The sequence below is a fragment of the Colobus angolensis genome, unplaced genomic scaffold (genome assembly GCF_000951035.1).
Source record: "Colobus angolensis palliatus isolate OR3802 unplaced genomic scaffold, Cang.pa_1.0 Scaffold163, whole genome shotgun sequence".
Classification (NCBI taxonomy): domain Eukaryota; kingdom Metazoa; phylum Chordata; class Mammalia; order Primates; family Cercopithecidae; genus Colobus; species Colobus angolensis.
This window is the reverse complement of record NW_012114744.1, coordinates 2251530-2269220: the sequence shown is the minus strand read 5'-3', so window position 1 is coordinate 2269220 and position 17691 is coordinate 2251530. Positions and strand designations below refer to the sequence as shown.

Below are 17691 nucleotides of genomic sequence, written 5' to 3'. Positions count from 1 at the left end.
GACAGAGTGAGACTCCATCTCAAAACAAAACAAAACAAAAACACAAAAATACCCCACACACTTTAAAAACATCTCTCATTTTCCCATGTCATTTTAGTTAGGTTAGTATAACAAATAATACTTACTGGGCTGCTCCTTCCCTGAGAAGATTGTCATTATTAAGCAGTAACCGAACATCTGCAAAACAATTATTGTGTTATCTACATTATTATTTTTATGTTTCAAGAATGTAATGAATGCAGATTATTCTGGTGATGTATTAACACCTCCCACCCCAAACACAAGCAAGATCAAAATATCACCCATGACCAAAATAACCAAACACACGTCATAGTATTAAAAAAAAAAAAAAAGAGGTTTTGGTTAGTAAATATGAAGGGGAATGAAATACAAATACATATTCCTTTACACCCTTAATAGTCAATGCAGGCAGACTACAATCCAAGCTTGTCCAATCCATAGCCTAAGACAGCTATGAATGCGATCCAACACAAATTCGTAAACTCTAAAACATCGTGGGATTTTTTTTTTTAAGCTCATCAGCTATTGTTAGTGTTAGTGTATTTCACGTGTAGCCCAAGACAATTCTTCGTCTTCCAATGTGTCCAGAAGATTGGATACCCCTGCTGTACGTAATATATCTCCAAGGAACTAAAGGGGAAATAAGCTACACTGGAAATATGGTATGTTAAAGTCTGCAGAAAAGATTTAGGATTATTCTTATTTTTGAAGGTGACTTCAAAAATAGTATTTTTATTGAAAAAAATCCAAGAACTTTGTAAAACATAAAAGAAAAAAAGTCACATACGGCTCTCACCAAAAAACCAAATTCTTTTCTAGTCTTAATGTATTTTCTTTCATTATTTTTCCCAAGCACCTGGCTATTTCACTTAGTTGCAATTATAAGTAAATAATACAATATATCCTAATTTTTCACTAGATGAAAATAACACAACCTAAATATCTTCCATTAAAAAACTGGTTAAATGTAAAAAGATTATAGTTCTTACATAGAGTGTGAAACTAGGCAGCCATGAAAAATAATGTACACTTATATTTACCAACAAGGATATACATTTGTAATATAATAGGCAGGAAGAGAAAAATTTAGTATGTATATTACCATATTTATGTATTGTTAAATATACTTGTTAGTTGAGAGATGTTTGAAGTAATTCATTTGAACAATGGGGAACTAGAAGGTAGAATTTTGTGTGATGTTTAGATTCTTTTTTGTACTTTGGAAAGTTTAGAATGACTATGAATCATTTTTACAATGAAGCCACTTCAAAAGAAAAAAACCCACTGCCTATTCACATACCTCACCTCTTTTCAGCAACAAGTCCTTATTTAAAAAACAATATCCTTTGCTAACCACTGAAATACTACTATTTAAATTTTGAAATTAACTGATTTTAAACAATGGATGCTTCTGCCTAAACAACTATTTTAAAAAATGAGAAATTTATAATTACTGTTATTTTTATCCCACAAAGTGGGAAGTTCTATTTGATAAATATGATTATTTTATTTTCAATAGTTTAAACACAATGAACAGCGATACTGCATGGACAGTATGCCTATTCCAGTTCCAAATGGGTAAATGATTGAAAAATAAGATTTATTTGATCAGTTAGCTCTACTTTGGAAAAAAATAATAAATTCATGCTTTTATCATAAGAAGAGTAGAAGAAATAAAGAGGACAATTTGAATAAAATATTTCTCTTAAAGAAGAAATCAGGCTGTGGTTCCAAGCCAGGCAATACATAAACCACAGGGTGGAGGACAGGAGACTTAAGGAATATAGATTTCAGAACCCTAGTCCAGATCTATGACTACATGTTTGAGAATGAAGACCAGAGATCCATGTTTCAGTGATTCTAACAGAGTCAGCCTAGGAAGCAGCATTTGGGAACCATCGAACTATTAAGGTTTTATTAACTTTGTAATTCTAAAATTTTGTGGCTGTTCTTGGAATCATTCTGACACTGTGGTTTTCAATAAAAATAGAAAATAATCACATTAATATGATATTCCCCTTCAAATAATTTAATTCTTTTCTAACTCTTTTTTTTTTTTAGACGGAGTCTCACTCTGTCACCCAGGCTGGAGTGCAGTGGCACGATCTCAGCTCAATGCAACCTCCACCTCCAGGGTTTGAGCAATTCTCCTGTCTCAGCCTCCTGAGTAGCTAGGATTACAGGCATGCACCACCCACACCTGGCTAATTTTTTTTTTTTTAAGTAGAGACAGGGTTTCACCATGTTGGCCAGGCTGGTTTTGAACTCCTGACTTCAGGTGATCCACCGGAACTGGTCTCCCAAAGTGCTGGCATTACAGGCGTGAGCCACTGTGCCTGCCCTTTTATCCCTTTTATCTAACTCTTAAATATTCTTTCAGTTAAAACTTATTAGATAAATCCTATGTCCCCACTTCTATTCCATAGCTTACTCTCTACCCAGGCCTATTTAATAGGCTCATATTGAATGCTCAAATTTACTACAACTCAACAGAGAATATATTAATTCAATGTCAATTTCAAATAGACTTAGGAAAGCAATTTCTAGGATGCATACATTCTTTTAGGACTTTCCTGATTAAATATGCAGGGCATTTAACTCAAGGTAAGAAAAGTATGTAGAAAACTTTTCTTAAAATTATATTTATTCTTGGCTCTGTGAATTGTACAGTTTGGAGGCTACTGACTTTAGTGCAGTCTCACCATTATCAATTTAAATTACATGCCACTTTTTGACCCTAAGGAGGACGAGATTATCTTCTTTAATCCCCCAATCATCAAATACATTAATGTATACGTAGGTTACAGAGGTTGAATATTAAAAAAGAAGTTAAATCTTACAGGAAGTAAAAGTACTTCTGAATTCTCTCCAACTCCCCAGTTCACTACATAAGATTTTGTAGTTATATTAAACAGCAGATTTTAATTTCCAGATTTTTTTACAATGTCAATTTTCCATTCTGCCTTCTAAGCACAGCTCAATGGTTAAATTTTAAAATGCGTAAGAACTGCCATATGTAATTGTAAGCACTAAATCATGTATTATTGTAGTTTGTGGATGACCTCAGGGACTTCTAGGATAATTTTAACTTTATACAACTTTTGCCTCACTTTCTGACTTTCAAAACTAATCTTTCCTGAGGTAAGATTCCATTATATCTTTTTTTTTTTTTTTTTGTAGAGATGGGGGTCTCACTATGTTGCCCAGGCTGATCGCAAACACCTGGCCTCAAGCAATCCTCCTGCCTCAGCCTCCCAAAGTGTTGGGATTACAGAAGTGAGCCACAGTGCCCAGTTCTGTATCTTATACTAAGAAAAAAAATGATTAAACTTCTTAAAAAACATTTAACTAGTTTACTATGTAGAATGTTTAAAAAACTGAAACTGAAGAGCTCTGTGTAAATTCACTTTTAAGACACTGTAAAGTTCAAATATATATGAAGAAGAAACAACAACATATTTATAGATAGTACTTGAAAGTAATGTATTCTTCTAACAACATAAGAAGTTTTATAAAGAGATCACTACAGGCCATTTTTCTTTCAAGTATGTTGTTCTTACTGCTGAAGAGCAGCTATTGTTACAGTCTATAGGAACCAGGAGACTTTACAGCAGTTTAAATTTCAAATCTATGGGTGAATAATTATAAAAATGTCCGCCAGTGAAGTTTAAGGTAAGGCCTACTGTGAAGTGATTTACAAGACATAATTTAAATAACAAATTGTTTTTACATGTGCTGCCAGGCTCTATGCAGTATGAAAATGTTTTTTCCCTTTTTCTTTTGGCTGTTCATACTGATCTCATAGGATTTTCTTTAAAAGAAATACGAAAATTCTTTTCACAATTCCAAAAATTATGGTCATGATGAAACATCTGTTGTCCTTTTTTTTTGAGATAGGGTCTCATTCTGTTGCCCAGGCTGGAGTACAACGGGTGTGATCTCGGCTCTCTGCAACCTCCTGGGCTCAAGTGATCCTCCCAACTCAGCCTCTCAAGTAGCTGGGACTACAGGTGCATGCCACCACACCTGGCTAATTTTTTTCTTTTTTTTGGTAGAGACAAGGTTTCATTATACTGCCCACGCTGGTCTCAAACTCCTGGTCTCAAGTGATCTGCCTGCCTCGTCTTCCCAAAGTGCTGGTATTATAGGAGTGAGTCACTGCACCTGCCCTGTTATCTTTTTAAACTATTTAAGAGCTCTACTGAAGAAATATCTACCACATGTGCTTATAGTTTTACTTAAATAAAACAATTTACCAAAAAGACTCTCCTTTCCCAGAATGAGGATATATTCTAGTCAGTGATAGGGATAAAATTTATTTTAGTCTTTAAAAGGGTTAATTTGCTAACAGAATTATCATATATAAATACATTATATTCTAGCCATTACAAAATCCAGGCTAACATATTTTCATTGTAATTCAGAAAACAGATTTTTCTGCATACTCTCCTTAGCTTATTTTGATTATTTTGGTACTCTTTTAAAAAGAGGGCTTGATACATCAAGCCTAGTGTTATAAATCAAACACTCACCGTTAAAAACCTCATTAAATTCTCCAGGAGGGGCATGAATGATGAATTTTGCTGCTATACGCACCTAAAATAGAAAGAAAGATATAAATGTTCCATATCATAGGTTTCCACTAAAATAAGCACAAAACATGCAAAACTATACTATTTCAAAGTTCTACTGAAAATGGCTTAAGATTTTAAATACAGTGACACTTCTTCACTCAGTCACCTTAAGATCACTACTGTTTGAACAATTTAATATAATCACAACATACAGACTGAATGCAGATAAAATATACAATATAGTTAAAGATTCAAAGCTGACTACAGATAAACAATTTCTTATTTTATTTAACTTTAATTTTTTATTTTTTGAGATGGAGTCTCACTCTGTTACCCAGACTGGAGTGCAGTGCAATAATCTCAGCTCACTGCAACTTCCGCCTCCTGGGTTCAAGTGATTCTCCTGCATTAGCCTCCCAAGTAGCTGGGGCTACAGGCATGTGCTACCATGCCCAGCTAATTTTTTGTATTTTTAGTAGAGATGAGGTTTTATCATGTTGGCCATGCTGGTCTTGAACTCCTGAACTCAAATAATCCACCTGCCTCAGTCTCCCAAAGTGCTGGGATTACAGGCATGAGCCACTGCATCTGGCCTATTTTATTTCATTTTATTTTTTGGAGGCAGGATCTTGCTCTGTCACCAGGCTGGAGTGCAGTGGCGTGATCTTGGCTCACTGCAACCACTGCCTCCTGGGCTCAAGCCATCCTCCCACCTCTGCCTCCCAAGCAGCTGGGACTACAGGCATGTGCCACCACACCTGGATAATTTTTTGTATTTTTGATAGAGAAGGGATCTCACTATGTTACCGAGGCTGATCTTGAACTCCTGAGCTCAAAGGATCCTCCCATCTCGGCCTCCCAAAGTGTTGGGTTTACAGGAGTAAGCCACTACGCCTGGCCAACAATTTCTTATAAGCAATTTTATTTCTTCTTAACTAAAGTGAAAAAAATCAATCACAAAATTCTCTATATGTGAAGACAAGATGCATTTAGGTATAAATAAAATGAAGAACAATGATATACATATTCGACTAAAAAGTCACAAATTAGTAATACATGTAGAAAAAAAGGAGAGAGGAAAAGTCTAAGTTCAAAAGGTTTAACAGGAGACCTGACTAGATCTTAGGAAATCTTAGTTCAAAGATAAGTAGGAGATTAAATATCAACAGGTGTGCTAACAGGCGTATTTTTAAGAGAATAAAGCCTATTTTGATAAAGAGATTAATCACTAATGCAAATGTATCTGAGAGAGTAGATGATGTGCCCAACATAATAGTTTAGTGAAAGCACCTTAAGTATGTATAGGAGCCATCCAATCACACTACATGGTACCTCTGAATAAGCTGAGGTAGTGTCCCTGAAAGTGTAGTCCTTAGGTAAGCAGCCTCAGCAGCACCTTCTCAAAAATGCAAATTCATTGGCCCCAGACCAACTAACTGAATCAGAATCTCCAGAGACAGGTCCTGGGAAACACCATTTAAACATTTTCAGATGATTTTTATGCACATTCAAGTATTCACTGTATGAAGAGACCATCCTTGGCAAAAACAAGCCTTGATTTATTTTTATATCTACCACTTTGATAGCAATATCATTGCTTTGATGTAGAAATTAAAAATAATGGAAAGAAAAGGAAACGGCTGTGTATGTTTGTATATGTGTTATGTGTGCATGTGTATGTGTCTAAGTACAGATAGAGTTTTCAGAGGAGAGAAACATGGAAAAAAGGTATAGATGGCTAGAATGAAGATGTTCCTAGTTAGAGGACATATGTATGACAAGGCCTTCAAAAGGTCAGAAAACATCTATTTAAGACAAAGGGAATTTTTGTAGCTCTGAACTTGAGAAGCAGCATTTTCTAATTAATAGAACTTTAGGTTCTGGGATCAGACGGAACTTCCTGTTTAGTTACCTCACCTAAAAAGTGCATATAAAATAGTAACTAGCTCATAGAATTTTTGGGAAGAGTAAATGATCTCAAGTACTTGGTAAGCCGTAATTTAAATACCAATTTTTGTTATCACCTTATCATCTTTTTGTTATCTATCTGGTATCTGACAACAATCATAGATTCTGCTTCAAACTTCTTAGTGTTCCAAACTACTGTTGACTGATAACTTCAGGGTGGGGCTGGTCACTGAAAGATGAGGGAAGATTAGAGGGCTGGGACTTCTGACCCACCTCCTAACCTCCATTCCAGGGAGGGGAGAAGGGCTGAAGGTTATGTTTATTATCAATCGCCAGTGGTTTAATCAATCATGCCTACGTAATAAAGCCTCCATAAAAACCCATAAAGAGGGTTTGGAGAGCTTCGGAAGAGCTGAACACAGGGAGGCTTCTGGAGGGTAGGGTGCTTGGGGAGAGCATGGAAGCTCTGCTCCCCTCCTCCATACCTCACCCTATGCATCTCTTCATCTGTATCCTTTACAATAAACTGGTAAATGTAAGTAAGCATTTCCCAGAGTTCTGTGGGCCACTCTAGCAAATTATTGAACCCAAAAAGGAGGCCATGAGAATCTGGATCTATAGATGGTCAGTCAGAAGTTCCAAATGCCTGGACTTGCCACTGGTGTTGGAAGTAGGGGAAGGAGCAACCTTGGGGACTGAGCCCTCCACCTGTGGGATCTGACTATCTCCAGGCAGCTCCAGGTAGATGGTATTGGAGTTAAGTTAGATGACACCCAGCCGGTGTCCACTGCAAAACTGATTGCTTGATTTTTGGTGGGGGACTCCCACCTCTCCCCACCAAACACTGGGTCACAGAAGTCTTCTGTGTTGACTGTTGTGCTGAGTGGGAGAATAGAAAAAAAAAAAATAGGTGTTTTGTCCACACACAGACATGATACCAAAACCATGATCCATTAAAACAACAAAACAAAACAAAACAAAAAACTGGTAAGCTGGACTTAATCAAAATGTAAAACCTGCTCTGTGGAAGACTTCTGTTAAGAATAAAAAGGCAAGTTTCAAAGTGCAGAAAATATCATCAAATTGCATACTCAACAAAGGATTTTTATTCAGAATATATAAAGTACCCTCAAGACTCCAACAGCAAGAAAACAGTAAGCAAAGGACTTGACACTTCGCCACCAAAGAGGATATATAAGACAGGTAAGTGCACAAAAAGAGGCTTAATATCATTAGTCAGTAGAGAAATGAATATTGAAATCACGAAATACTACTACATACCTAATAGTATGACTAAAATAAAAAGGACATAACACCCAGTGCTAGTGAGGATGCAGAACAACTGGAATGCTCATACATTTCTGTGGAAATGCAAAATCATTCAACCAGTGTGGAAAACAGTTTGGTCATTTCTTATAAAATTAAGCAAGCACACACCATAGGACACAACAATCCTACTCCTAGGTATCTACCCTTTAGAAATGCAAACTTATGTTCATATAAACACTTACTCACAATTGCTCAAAACTGGAAACAATCTACCACCCAAATGTCCATAAATGGGTGAACAGACAAATAAACAGTGGTACATTTACACAATGAAATATGACTCAGCAATTAAAAGGAACAAACCATTAATGTATGTGACAACTGGAATGAACCTCAAAAGCGTTATGTTGAATAAAATAAGCCAATCTCAAAAGGTAACATAGTAACTCTACAGTATTCCCTATATATGACATTCTCAAATAAACAATATTAGAGCAATGAAGAAAAGATGGATGGTTGCTAGAGGCTGAGGGGTGGGGAAAGGGAAGAGTGTGACTACAAACAGAGAAATGAGAGGGGGAAAAGAAACGGAGTTCTGGGGTTGATGGAACTGTACTAGTATATATCTAGATTTTGGTAGTTACATTGATCTATATATGTGCTAAAAGTCATCAAACAAGAGTACTCACTATATACTAATTGAAAAAATAAAATTTTTTATGTGTTTTCAAAATATATTGCTTCTAAAACATTTAAGAGTACTATTAAAAGGTAAAACATACATAACAATTTTAAAAAGGCAAGGATAGAGTAGGGCATAGGTCACTGTGCATGCCAAACATACACTGGAGCCTATTATGATTATGTAAATATCTTCATTTTCTTATCCCCTTTCTGCCCCTATCCCCTTCCTATTGAGATAAGGAGTTGTTAGGAAGTATTTAAACTGAAGTCTTTTGATCACTACCACAGGCAAGAAATTAAAAATGTGATAACAAAACACTTTTAGAATTTTGAGGTAATTATTAACACTCCTAATGACTTATACAAACACTACCTATAAAACTGGCTAAATTAAATTCCTGATAGCAACCAGTATACATATAGTATATTTAGTATGCATTTAACTAGTTGAGATTTAAAAATTTTAGTTGTTTCCAAAAAAGGCAATATACCATTTAGAATTTTCGTTAGCTCTATTTTGGGTTTTCACCAAGAAAGCAAAAATGATCTGTACTGCATTTTTATTCTATGAACTTATTTGCCCTTGCTGTTGCACTAAATGTACACAGTAATCAAAAGGTATTACTTGTCTTCCATAACATCCAAAGTGAATGGTGGGTCAAAAGTACCACTAAGGGTTGGGAGGTCAAGGGAGCAGACTGGCTGAGAACCCCACACACAATGTGGATTAAACCAGCCGTGCCTGAAATACTTTAATCTGGTTCTTTCTGAATTTCAAAAGGTTAAGAATCTGACCTTTGGATTTCTCAGGCCCCAGACAAATGAAAGTGTGTCTCTCAAAGCAAAAGTTTGACTGTCTTCCTAAGAAGGTATCGTTCAATCATCCAGGTATTTTTTTATCCACTGCTACAGACTCAACATTCCTCCTCGCTCATTTTAATTTTAAAAATTATTTATTCTAGCTCATTTCTAAATGCAAAAAAGAAAAAAAAATCATACAAGTTAACAAGAGATCCCAAGAGTAGAATTTCTGAAAACAATTACAAATGTATTTCCTTAAAGTTTAACAAACATGGAGGGTAAGTAAATACATTCCATTTGCCCTTGGGAATTAGCTTTTAAAAAAGAGTCTAGTGAATTATTAGATATATTTCTAGGCCCACTGCTAAATCTTTTTTTTCCTTATCTACCATCTTCCTCCACATGTTACTCTTCAAAGTCAATTCTGGACAAACTGGAGTCAAAATCATGAAAGAGTTATTACTTTTATTGCATTTCTAATCTAATTCAGGATTTTGGGGGCATAGTTTTGTTGGGGACCAGGGGCTACAGGTGGGAAATTAACCGCATTCCTCCATGATAAAGTCCCTGGCAGCAGACAGGCATACCTCACAACAATCACATCAAGAAGTATAGAGTAGTTTTGAAAAGTTAACCTATAGAGCTTCAAGTATAACCTGAGTTAAATCCTGAAATTACATTTTTTTCTTTCTCTTGATTCCAAACATTATGTGGTATAAAATATACACATAGGTAACAAATATAACATAAAAAATATGTTCCATTCTATTGCGTTTCTTGTAGAAGAGCACACACCACTAGTCACTATAAAGCTATCTATACAGAAGATAAAAGTGGTGTGTTCAAATATCCAAAATACATGTGAGCCCTGAGGGAAAAAAAACAATTTCTGCCCATCAACTTTCTGAGACAATACAAAAGTAATACTGTCAAACATTATTTTTTCATATTTTGTTTTTTTTTATGGGCTTATTGTGTTTAAAAAAAAAAAACTAATTCTTCAAGCAACCCATTACATAATAATGGTAGTAACGAATGGTAACCCATAGAATAAAACAAGATTATGAGTCCATACTGGCATAAATAAATAAACTAATGAATGGGGGAAATGAAAAGCCCTTCATCATAGAATTCCAATTAATAAATGTAAAAGGAGGGACTGAATTAGAAAACCACCTTGGGTGACCACCACAGTAATTCTTGCAAGCAAAAATCATCAAGGAAGGCTAAAGTTGGTGGGCAGAAGAATAAAACAACAGGATATTTACATGGTTTGTAAGTATCTTTCCAGGTGACACTTAATTACTAAAGAATAGTAATTTTACACTGAGGAAACCTGCCATACACCACCTTTATCAAATGACCGAAGTTATCAACAGTACTAAGAAAAACAGAAAAACTGACATCATGTGCCCCCTGAGAATGTACACTGAGAACACACCACTTCTGTGACACTCTTGCTAAAAATTCACAGGCTGAATCTAATTATCAGGAAACAAACAAACTAAACTTGAGGGACAGTCTACAAAATAACGAGTGTGTACTCTTCAAAAGAGTTAGGGTCATGAAAAATAAACAATGCTGAGAAACTGTTTCAAATTAAGCAAGACCAGAGACATTACAACAAAACTCAATGTGATTGTGGTTTAGATCCTGGACCTGGGGGGTGGAGGGGAAGGTGCATTAGTGATGTAATCTGTTTTTTTTTTTGAGATGGAGTCTCGCTCTGTCACCCAGGCTGGAGTGCAGTGGTATGAGCTCAGCTCACTGCAAGCTCCGCCTCCCGGGTTCATGCCATTCTCCTGCCTCAGCCTCTGGAGTAGCTGGGACTACAGGCGCCCGCCACCACGCTCATCTAATTTTTTGTATTTTTAGTAGAGACTGGGTTTCACCGTGTTAGCCAGGATAGTCTCGATCTCCTGACCTCGTGATGTGCCCACCTCGGCCTCGCAAAGTGTTGGGATTACAGGTGTGAGCCACTGCGCCCGGCCTGATAATTGTACTGTAGTTTTGTAAGAGAATGCCCTTAATACAGTCAAGTATTTAAAGACTGGGGAAAAAATTCCTTCTCTACTCTGAGGTTGGGTGGTTTCTCCTATATTTTTTCTAACTTTAAAGTTCTGCTCTTTGTACTTAGTTCTTCAATCTGCCCAGGATTGATTTTTGTGTCTTATGTGTGATGGGGCTCTATTTCTTTTTTATTACACTGTTATATGGATAAATAAAACATTCTAGAACTATTTGCTAAAGTATATTTCTTTTCCCCACTGGACCAAAAAAAAAAAAAAAAAAACTTAGTTCTATTTAAACAATATAAATTATTTCTTTGTCAGAGACATAAAAAAATACGTCTTATAGTTTAGTAAATTCCAACAACCCTCTGATAAGTATCCAAAGAAGTTAGCAGTCATCATTCAACTAGTAATTGTAAGAATGTGACTTCCTCAAGAAAGTCCTAAATATTCAATAATATTAGCAGGCAGCAAGAAGTGATGCTATTCTAGAGTTTAATAGAGGCTTTGGTTAACACTACAAAAATATCAATGTAAGTAATGTAAAAGCAAATTAATTTTCTAATCCTCCTCACCAACTGACTTTAAAGACTTTCCATGGCCAGGGTGGTGGCTCACGCCTGTAATTCCAGCACTCTGGGAGGCCAAGGTGGGCAGATGGCCTGAACTCAGGGGTTGGAGACCAGCCTGGTCAACAGGGAGAAACCCTGTCTCTACTAAAAATACAAAAATTAGCCAGGTGTGGTACTGGGCACCTGTAATCCCAGCTACTCGGGAGGCTGAGGCAGGAGAATCGCTTGAACGTGGGAGGATAAAGGGAGCCGAGATCACACCACTGCACTCCAGCCTGGGCGACGGAGCAAGATGGTCTCAAAAAAAAAAAAAAAAAAAAGGCGGGGTACAGTGGCTCACGCCTATAATCCCAGCACTTTGGGAGGCCGAGGCGAGTGGATCACCTAAGGTCAGGAGTTCAAGACCAGCCTGGCCAACATGGTGAAACCCTATCTCTACTAAAATACAAAAATTAGCTGGGCACCGTGGCAGATGCCTGTAATCCCAGCTACTCGGGAGGCTGAGGCAGGAGAATTGCTTGAATCCGGGAGGCAGAGGTTGCAGTGAGCTGAGATTGTGCTATTGCACTCCAGCCTGGGCAACTTAGTGAGACTCCCTCTCAAAAAAAAAGAAAAAAAAAAATTCTAGTAGGCATTGCTGCAGTTCACAATGAGCCTTCATCCCCTTAAAATCAAGTTAAATAATTCTGGATTAAATAGAGGATTCTAATTACTTGAGTTCTGATTAATTAAAATGTAATCATATCTACTGTTGTTTGTTTACAATTATTTGAACCAACTCATGATTTTGGAAACTCAAAAATAAACTGCTCTAGTTTAGACTTTATAATAAAGCAAGACAAATGAGTACTTTTTTGATATGTCATCTATGGTTAAACATATTTACCTTAATTTACTTTTAAAAAATTGGCCAACTTTCCAGGCCCTCTGCTTTCAAAATCCTCAAAGTTTAGCACTGATTTAGTCTGGGAAGAAAAAAAAAAAATCAGAGCGGGAGAAACTGCCTATATACTGCCATATCTGAGTGCTTAAAATGGTGCCTGGCAAATAGCAGACCCTCAAATATTAGCTGAATAAACAAACATTTAACCTCCCCTCAAGGCAGAATCTGTTTCCTCTGCCCCATACTCTGTAATCAGTAGTTACTGATTACAGGCTGAATAAATCTATAAGCACAAATAAATTCCCATTTATTCAAAATGGTCAGAGAATGTAGTATTTCAATAAAATGAACATTTTGAGAGTTATCACTAATGCAATTCTGTAGATCGGGGTCCCCAACCCCCAGGCCACAGATAGGTACCAGTCTGGGGCCTGTTAGGAACCTGGTCACACAGCAGGAGGTGGAGTGGGCAAGCATTACCACCTGCACTCTGCCTCCTGTCAGATCAGCGGCAGCATGAGATTCTCATAGGAACGCACACCTTAGTGTGAACTGTGTATGTGAGGGATCTAGTTTCTGTGCTCCTTATGAGAATCTAATTAATGCCTGATGATCTGAGGTGGAAGAGTTTCATCCCGAAACATTGCCTCATCCATCCCCACCTCCCTAGCCTCTGTGGAAAAACTGTCTTCCATGAAATGGGTCTCTGGTGCCAAAAAGGCTGGGGACTGCTGCTGTAGATAGATTGTTAATTTTCAAATAACTTACATTCAAAAATCACAAAAACGTATCCCAATAAAAAGAGACAGTTTGGTGTAATGGTTTATAGTATGGTCTCTAGAGCCAGACTGACCAGGCTGGATTTCTAATCTCTACTAGTCATTAGCTATGTGATCTTGGGTGAATAAATAGTATTAGCTATTATTATTAGCAGCAATAGCAGTAGATAAGAAGTATGCCTGCATTAGCATAGTCCCAGTATTCTTTTCTTTTTATTTGGTTTGAGATGGAGTTTCACTCTGTCGCCAGGCTGGAGAGCAGTGGCACGATCTCTGCTCACTGCAACCTCTGCCTCCTGGGTTCAAATGATTCTCCTGCCTCAGCCTCCTGAGTAGCCGGGATTACAGGTGCATGCCACATGCCCAGCTAATTTTTGTATTTTTAGCAGAGATGGGGTTTCACCATGTTGGTCAGGCTGGTCTCAAACTCCTGACCTCATGATCCACCAGCCTCAGCCTCCCAAAGTGTTGGGATTACAGGCGTGAGCCACCGCGCCTGGCCAATATTCTTAAATATAGACCTGGAGTACAGACATTTTCAAGTGATTATATGTTAGTTTCGTCGTGCCCTACAGTGTTCAAGGGTGGCTTATGCCCACGTATTACTGTGCTGTCTGCAGTGCGTTCATTTGTCATACATCAACATCCTTTCTTCTTATTTGGGATGTCACCCTTCCCCCTCCACTTGACCCTGCTCACCTCAAACACCAGTAATAGCAACACAGGAGAGAAAGATGGTGGCAATGTGCAGTTAAGATGTGGGGCTTTACATAAGTAAAGGCAAATGATCTGTAGCCAAGATTTTGTTTTTATTTTAACTTCTGTAAACCTCAGTTTTCAAAGGTAAAAACTAAGGGAGATGACATGCATCATTATTTCTCAACTCTTATACCTCAGGCCCTAATAAAATACAATATTATCTGTGATTATTCTGATATAGCTGACATTACCCTTAATTTATGAAAGAGAAAACAAAGATCCAGAATTAAGATCTGAATGAAGTCTCTGGATGAAGTCCTCAGCTTTTGACATAGCTGCCTCCCAATACAGCATAAAGTCTTCTATGACGATTCTTTTGTGAGTTATGAAATAAATCTCTAGGTAATCCTTGGAAATCATTGCTTCCATCATCACCACACAGTAACTCTCAAATCTACACACCTATCATAACCTCACTCAAGATAAAGATCCTACCCTTTTTCTAACTATAATTTATCTATTAGGGATCTCCATCAAAATGCCTCAAAGATACCTTGAACTTCTCTTCTCATTCAAATGTATTGCCTTCTGTTCCCGATAAAATTATTGCCACTACTTAGAAATCATTCCACACTTCTCTCCTACAGTCAGTCATATGATCAGTAAGTATCTGTCTCAAGTCCATATTCCTTTTATTTGATTCCATTCCATTTTATTCGGACCGAGGCACTTTGTTCCTGGATTGTTATAAAGCTGTCCTGCCTCTGGCCTCATCTTTCTCCAAAATTCATTTTCCACTTTGCCACCAGACTGGTATTTTTCAATGTAAATTCTGATGTTTCCTCCCTGTCAAGATCACTCAATGGTTCCCCAATGCCAACAAGATTAAGTTCAAAGTCTTTAGCATGATATATAAGGCTCTTCTAAGGCTGTAAAATATTAACTGTTAACAGCATAAGCTCTTAAATAACATTAAGCAGGGATTCAGACTACAGTTCCACTGCTTACTACTTGCATGACCTTAAGCAAACTAAATTCAGTTTCCTCACTAGCAGTAAATGAGATAATACACTTAGAAAAGTGCTTGGCACAGAGTAAGCACTCAAATAATAGCTATTACCTTTGTAATCTTTCTGCCACTTTCTAGCTCCTACAACCTATCCATTCTTTGTCATCCCACATATACACAGAACTGGAGCCTTATCACTCCATTAGGTCTCTCAAACAAGAACTTTTGTCTTTCCTGTCACCATATCACTTCATATACATGATGTGGCCATCTTTTATCTACTGTGGTGAAACTGCACACAGCAGCAGAATATAACCTTGCAAAGTATCAGAAGAAAAGGTCATACAGAAAGGAAAACTCTAAGAACAAATTATACTATTAAAAACTTCTTGATACATTATTTAGTACAGCAATCATTAGCAAATACCTTTGATAACTAGCTAGCACTATTGAGACTTGTGGTTTAAGGCCTAAAATTAAGACTCAATATTACAGTGCCTTGACACTTTGGGAAAACAGGGAGAACCTTGAATGGCCTAACTGCAAGTTCTCTTCACTCTGCTCCCATAGACAAGGTCCCCTAGCCAAACAATCTTTTATCACAGGGAACAGACACAGTTCCTTCTTATCCCTGAGTAGCAAGCTTCAGGTCCCCGCCAGCCCTTGGAATTATCAAAACAATGAATGGATCACGTCCTGAGAACCAGGGATCACTCCATCCTCTTGATACTTACTAAAAGTCTGCCTCCTACAGCCCCTGACTGTTCTTCACTCTGTTCCCAAGCACAGCTCCCATGTGGGCCTGCGTAGTGTGCTGTCTCCTCTCTCCTGGGCTGCTGAGTATTCATGATTAATAAACTGCTGTCAATCTTATCTGTCCTGTGTCAGATTTTGTATGTTCTGTCAACCCCCCAATTCCAGGGCAAGAACCCCTCCACCAATGGAGTGAAGAGGAGGCCATTAAAACAAGATCTCACTTACCAGTGAAGCCTGAATTTAAGATATGTAATTGGGGACATATCAAAGCACACAGGAAGCAAGGAATTCAGATACTTAAAAACATGTTTTAAGCAAGCAAATAAGGTGACATATAGTCTAAATATTAGAAGAGAACACAAGATTCTCCACAGATCATATTAATTTTTTTTTCAGACATAAATTTACAAGTGTGGTTATTTAGTTTCCTATCAGCCAATGGATGTGACGGGAGGAGAGAAGTGGTTGACATACAACAACATTTTAACAAAGGAAGATCCGAGCCAAACTGACAAAGGCAGCAGAAAACGAAGTTCCTTCAGAGGAATGAAAACATTACAGACTGAGCCCTGAATTAGGAGCCAATCAAACCTCTTGAGTGCTTTAAACTTCTAAGTAACTGAATTTTTATTGAAGAATGCAAGTTTACATCAACAAACACCTCAGATGAAAACAATGATCAGAACTTTGAGTTATAGGATAAAATAAACATTTTAAAACCTCCAATTTGGCCAGGTGCCATGGCTCACACCTGTAAAATCCCAACACTTTGGGAGGCTGGGATGGGAGGATCACTTGAGGCCATCCTGGTCAACATGGTAAGATCCTGTCTCTACAAAAAATGAGAGAAAAAAAAAAATTAGCCAGGCATGGTGGTGAGCACCTGTGGTCCCAGCAACTTGGGAGCCTTAGGAGAATCACTTGAACCTGGGAGGTCAAGGATACAGTGAGCTGTGATTGTGCCACTACACTCCAGCCTGGATGACAGAGCAAGACCCTGTCTCAAAAACAAAAAAAATCCCTCCAATTTACTGCAAATCTACTGAGACTTTGGAAGTGATCAAGTAACCGGGAAAGATTTTGTGGATACCGCTAGTGGAGTGAAAGAAAATGAATTAGAAGCTCTTACATCAATTTTAGGCAATCTTCTTTCACTCGTTCTACTCTTCAACCTGGAGAGAACTCCTTGTTAGTATACAAATAGGGAAGATAAAATTAATTTATTACATAGTGACAAATGGTCTTTGATGGAGCAAATTAGAAGACTTAAAATTGCCATCCTCAAAAATGAACACTTTGCCATTTGGTAGTTTGTGATTCCATTCAGCCTTCTTTGGAATCCCTACAAGACTGAAGAAAGCAAACAGAATTCAGTCGTAAACAGTTCAGGCAAGGAAAAAACAAAAAAACAAAAAAACAAGGATATTCATCTTTCAAAACCAGTTGTTGTTGATTCCACTTTTTTTTTTTTGGAATGGGGTCTTGCTCTATTGCCCAGGCTGGAGTATACTGGCACCATCCCCGCTCACTGCAACCTCCACCTCCTGGACTCAAGTGATTCTCCCACCTCGGCTCCTGAGTAGCTGGGATTACAGGTGAGCACCACCATAACCGGCTAATTTTTGTATTTTTAGTAGAGACAGGGTTTCTCTATGGTGGCTAGGATGATCTTGAACTCCTGCCCTCAAGTGATCCACCCACCTCGGCCTCCCAAAGTGCTGGGA

The 17691-nt window shown here is 37.5% G+C and overlaps 1 protein-coding gene across 1 annotated transcript in view; it reads right to left on the bottom strand.

The window, feature by feature from the left end:
- The window catches only part of CAPZA2 (capping protein (actin filament) muscle Z-line, alpha 2), a 56473-nt gene that overhangs the window by 26018 nt on the left and 12764 nt on the right, over positions 1-17691 (bottom strand). Inside the window, exons 4-5 of the mRNA XM_011937421.1 lie at positions 4554-4617; positions 126-177 (exon numbers count right to left, since the gene is read on the bottom strand). Of these exons, the coding sequence (XP_011792811.1) occupies positions 126-177; positions 4554-4617 (116 nt within the window). The remainder of the gene's footprint in view (positions 1-125; positions 178-4553; positions 4618-17691) is intronic.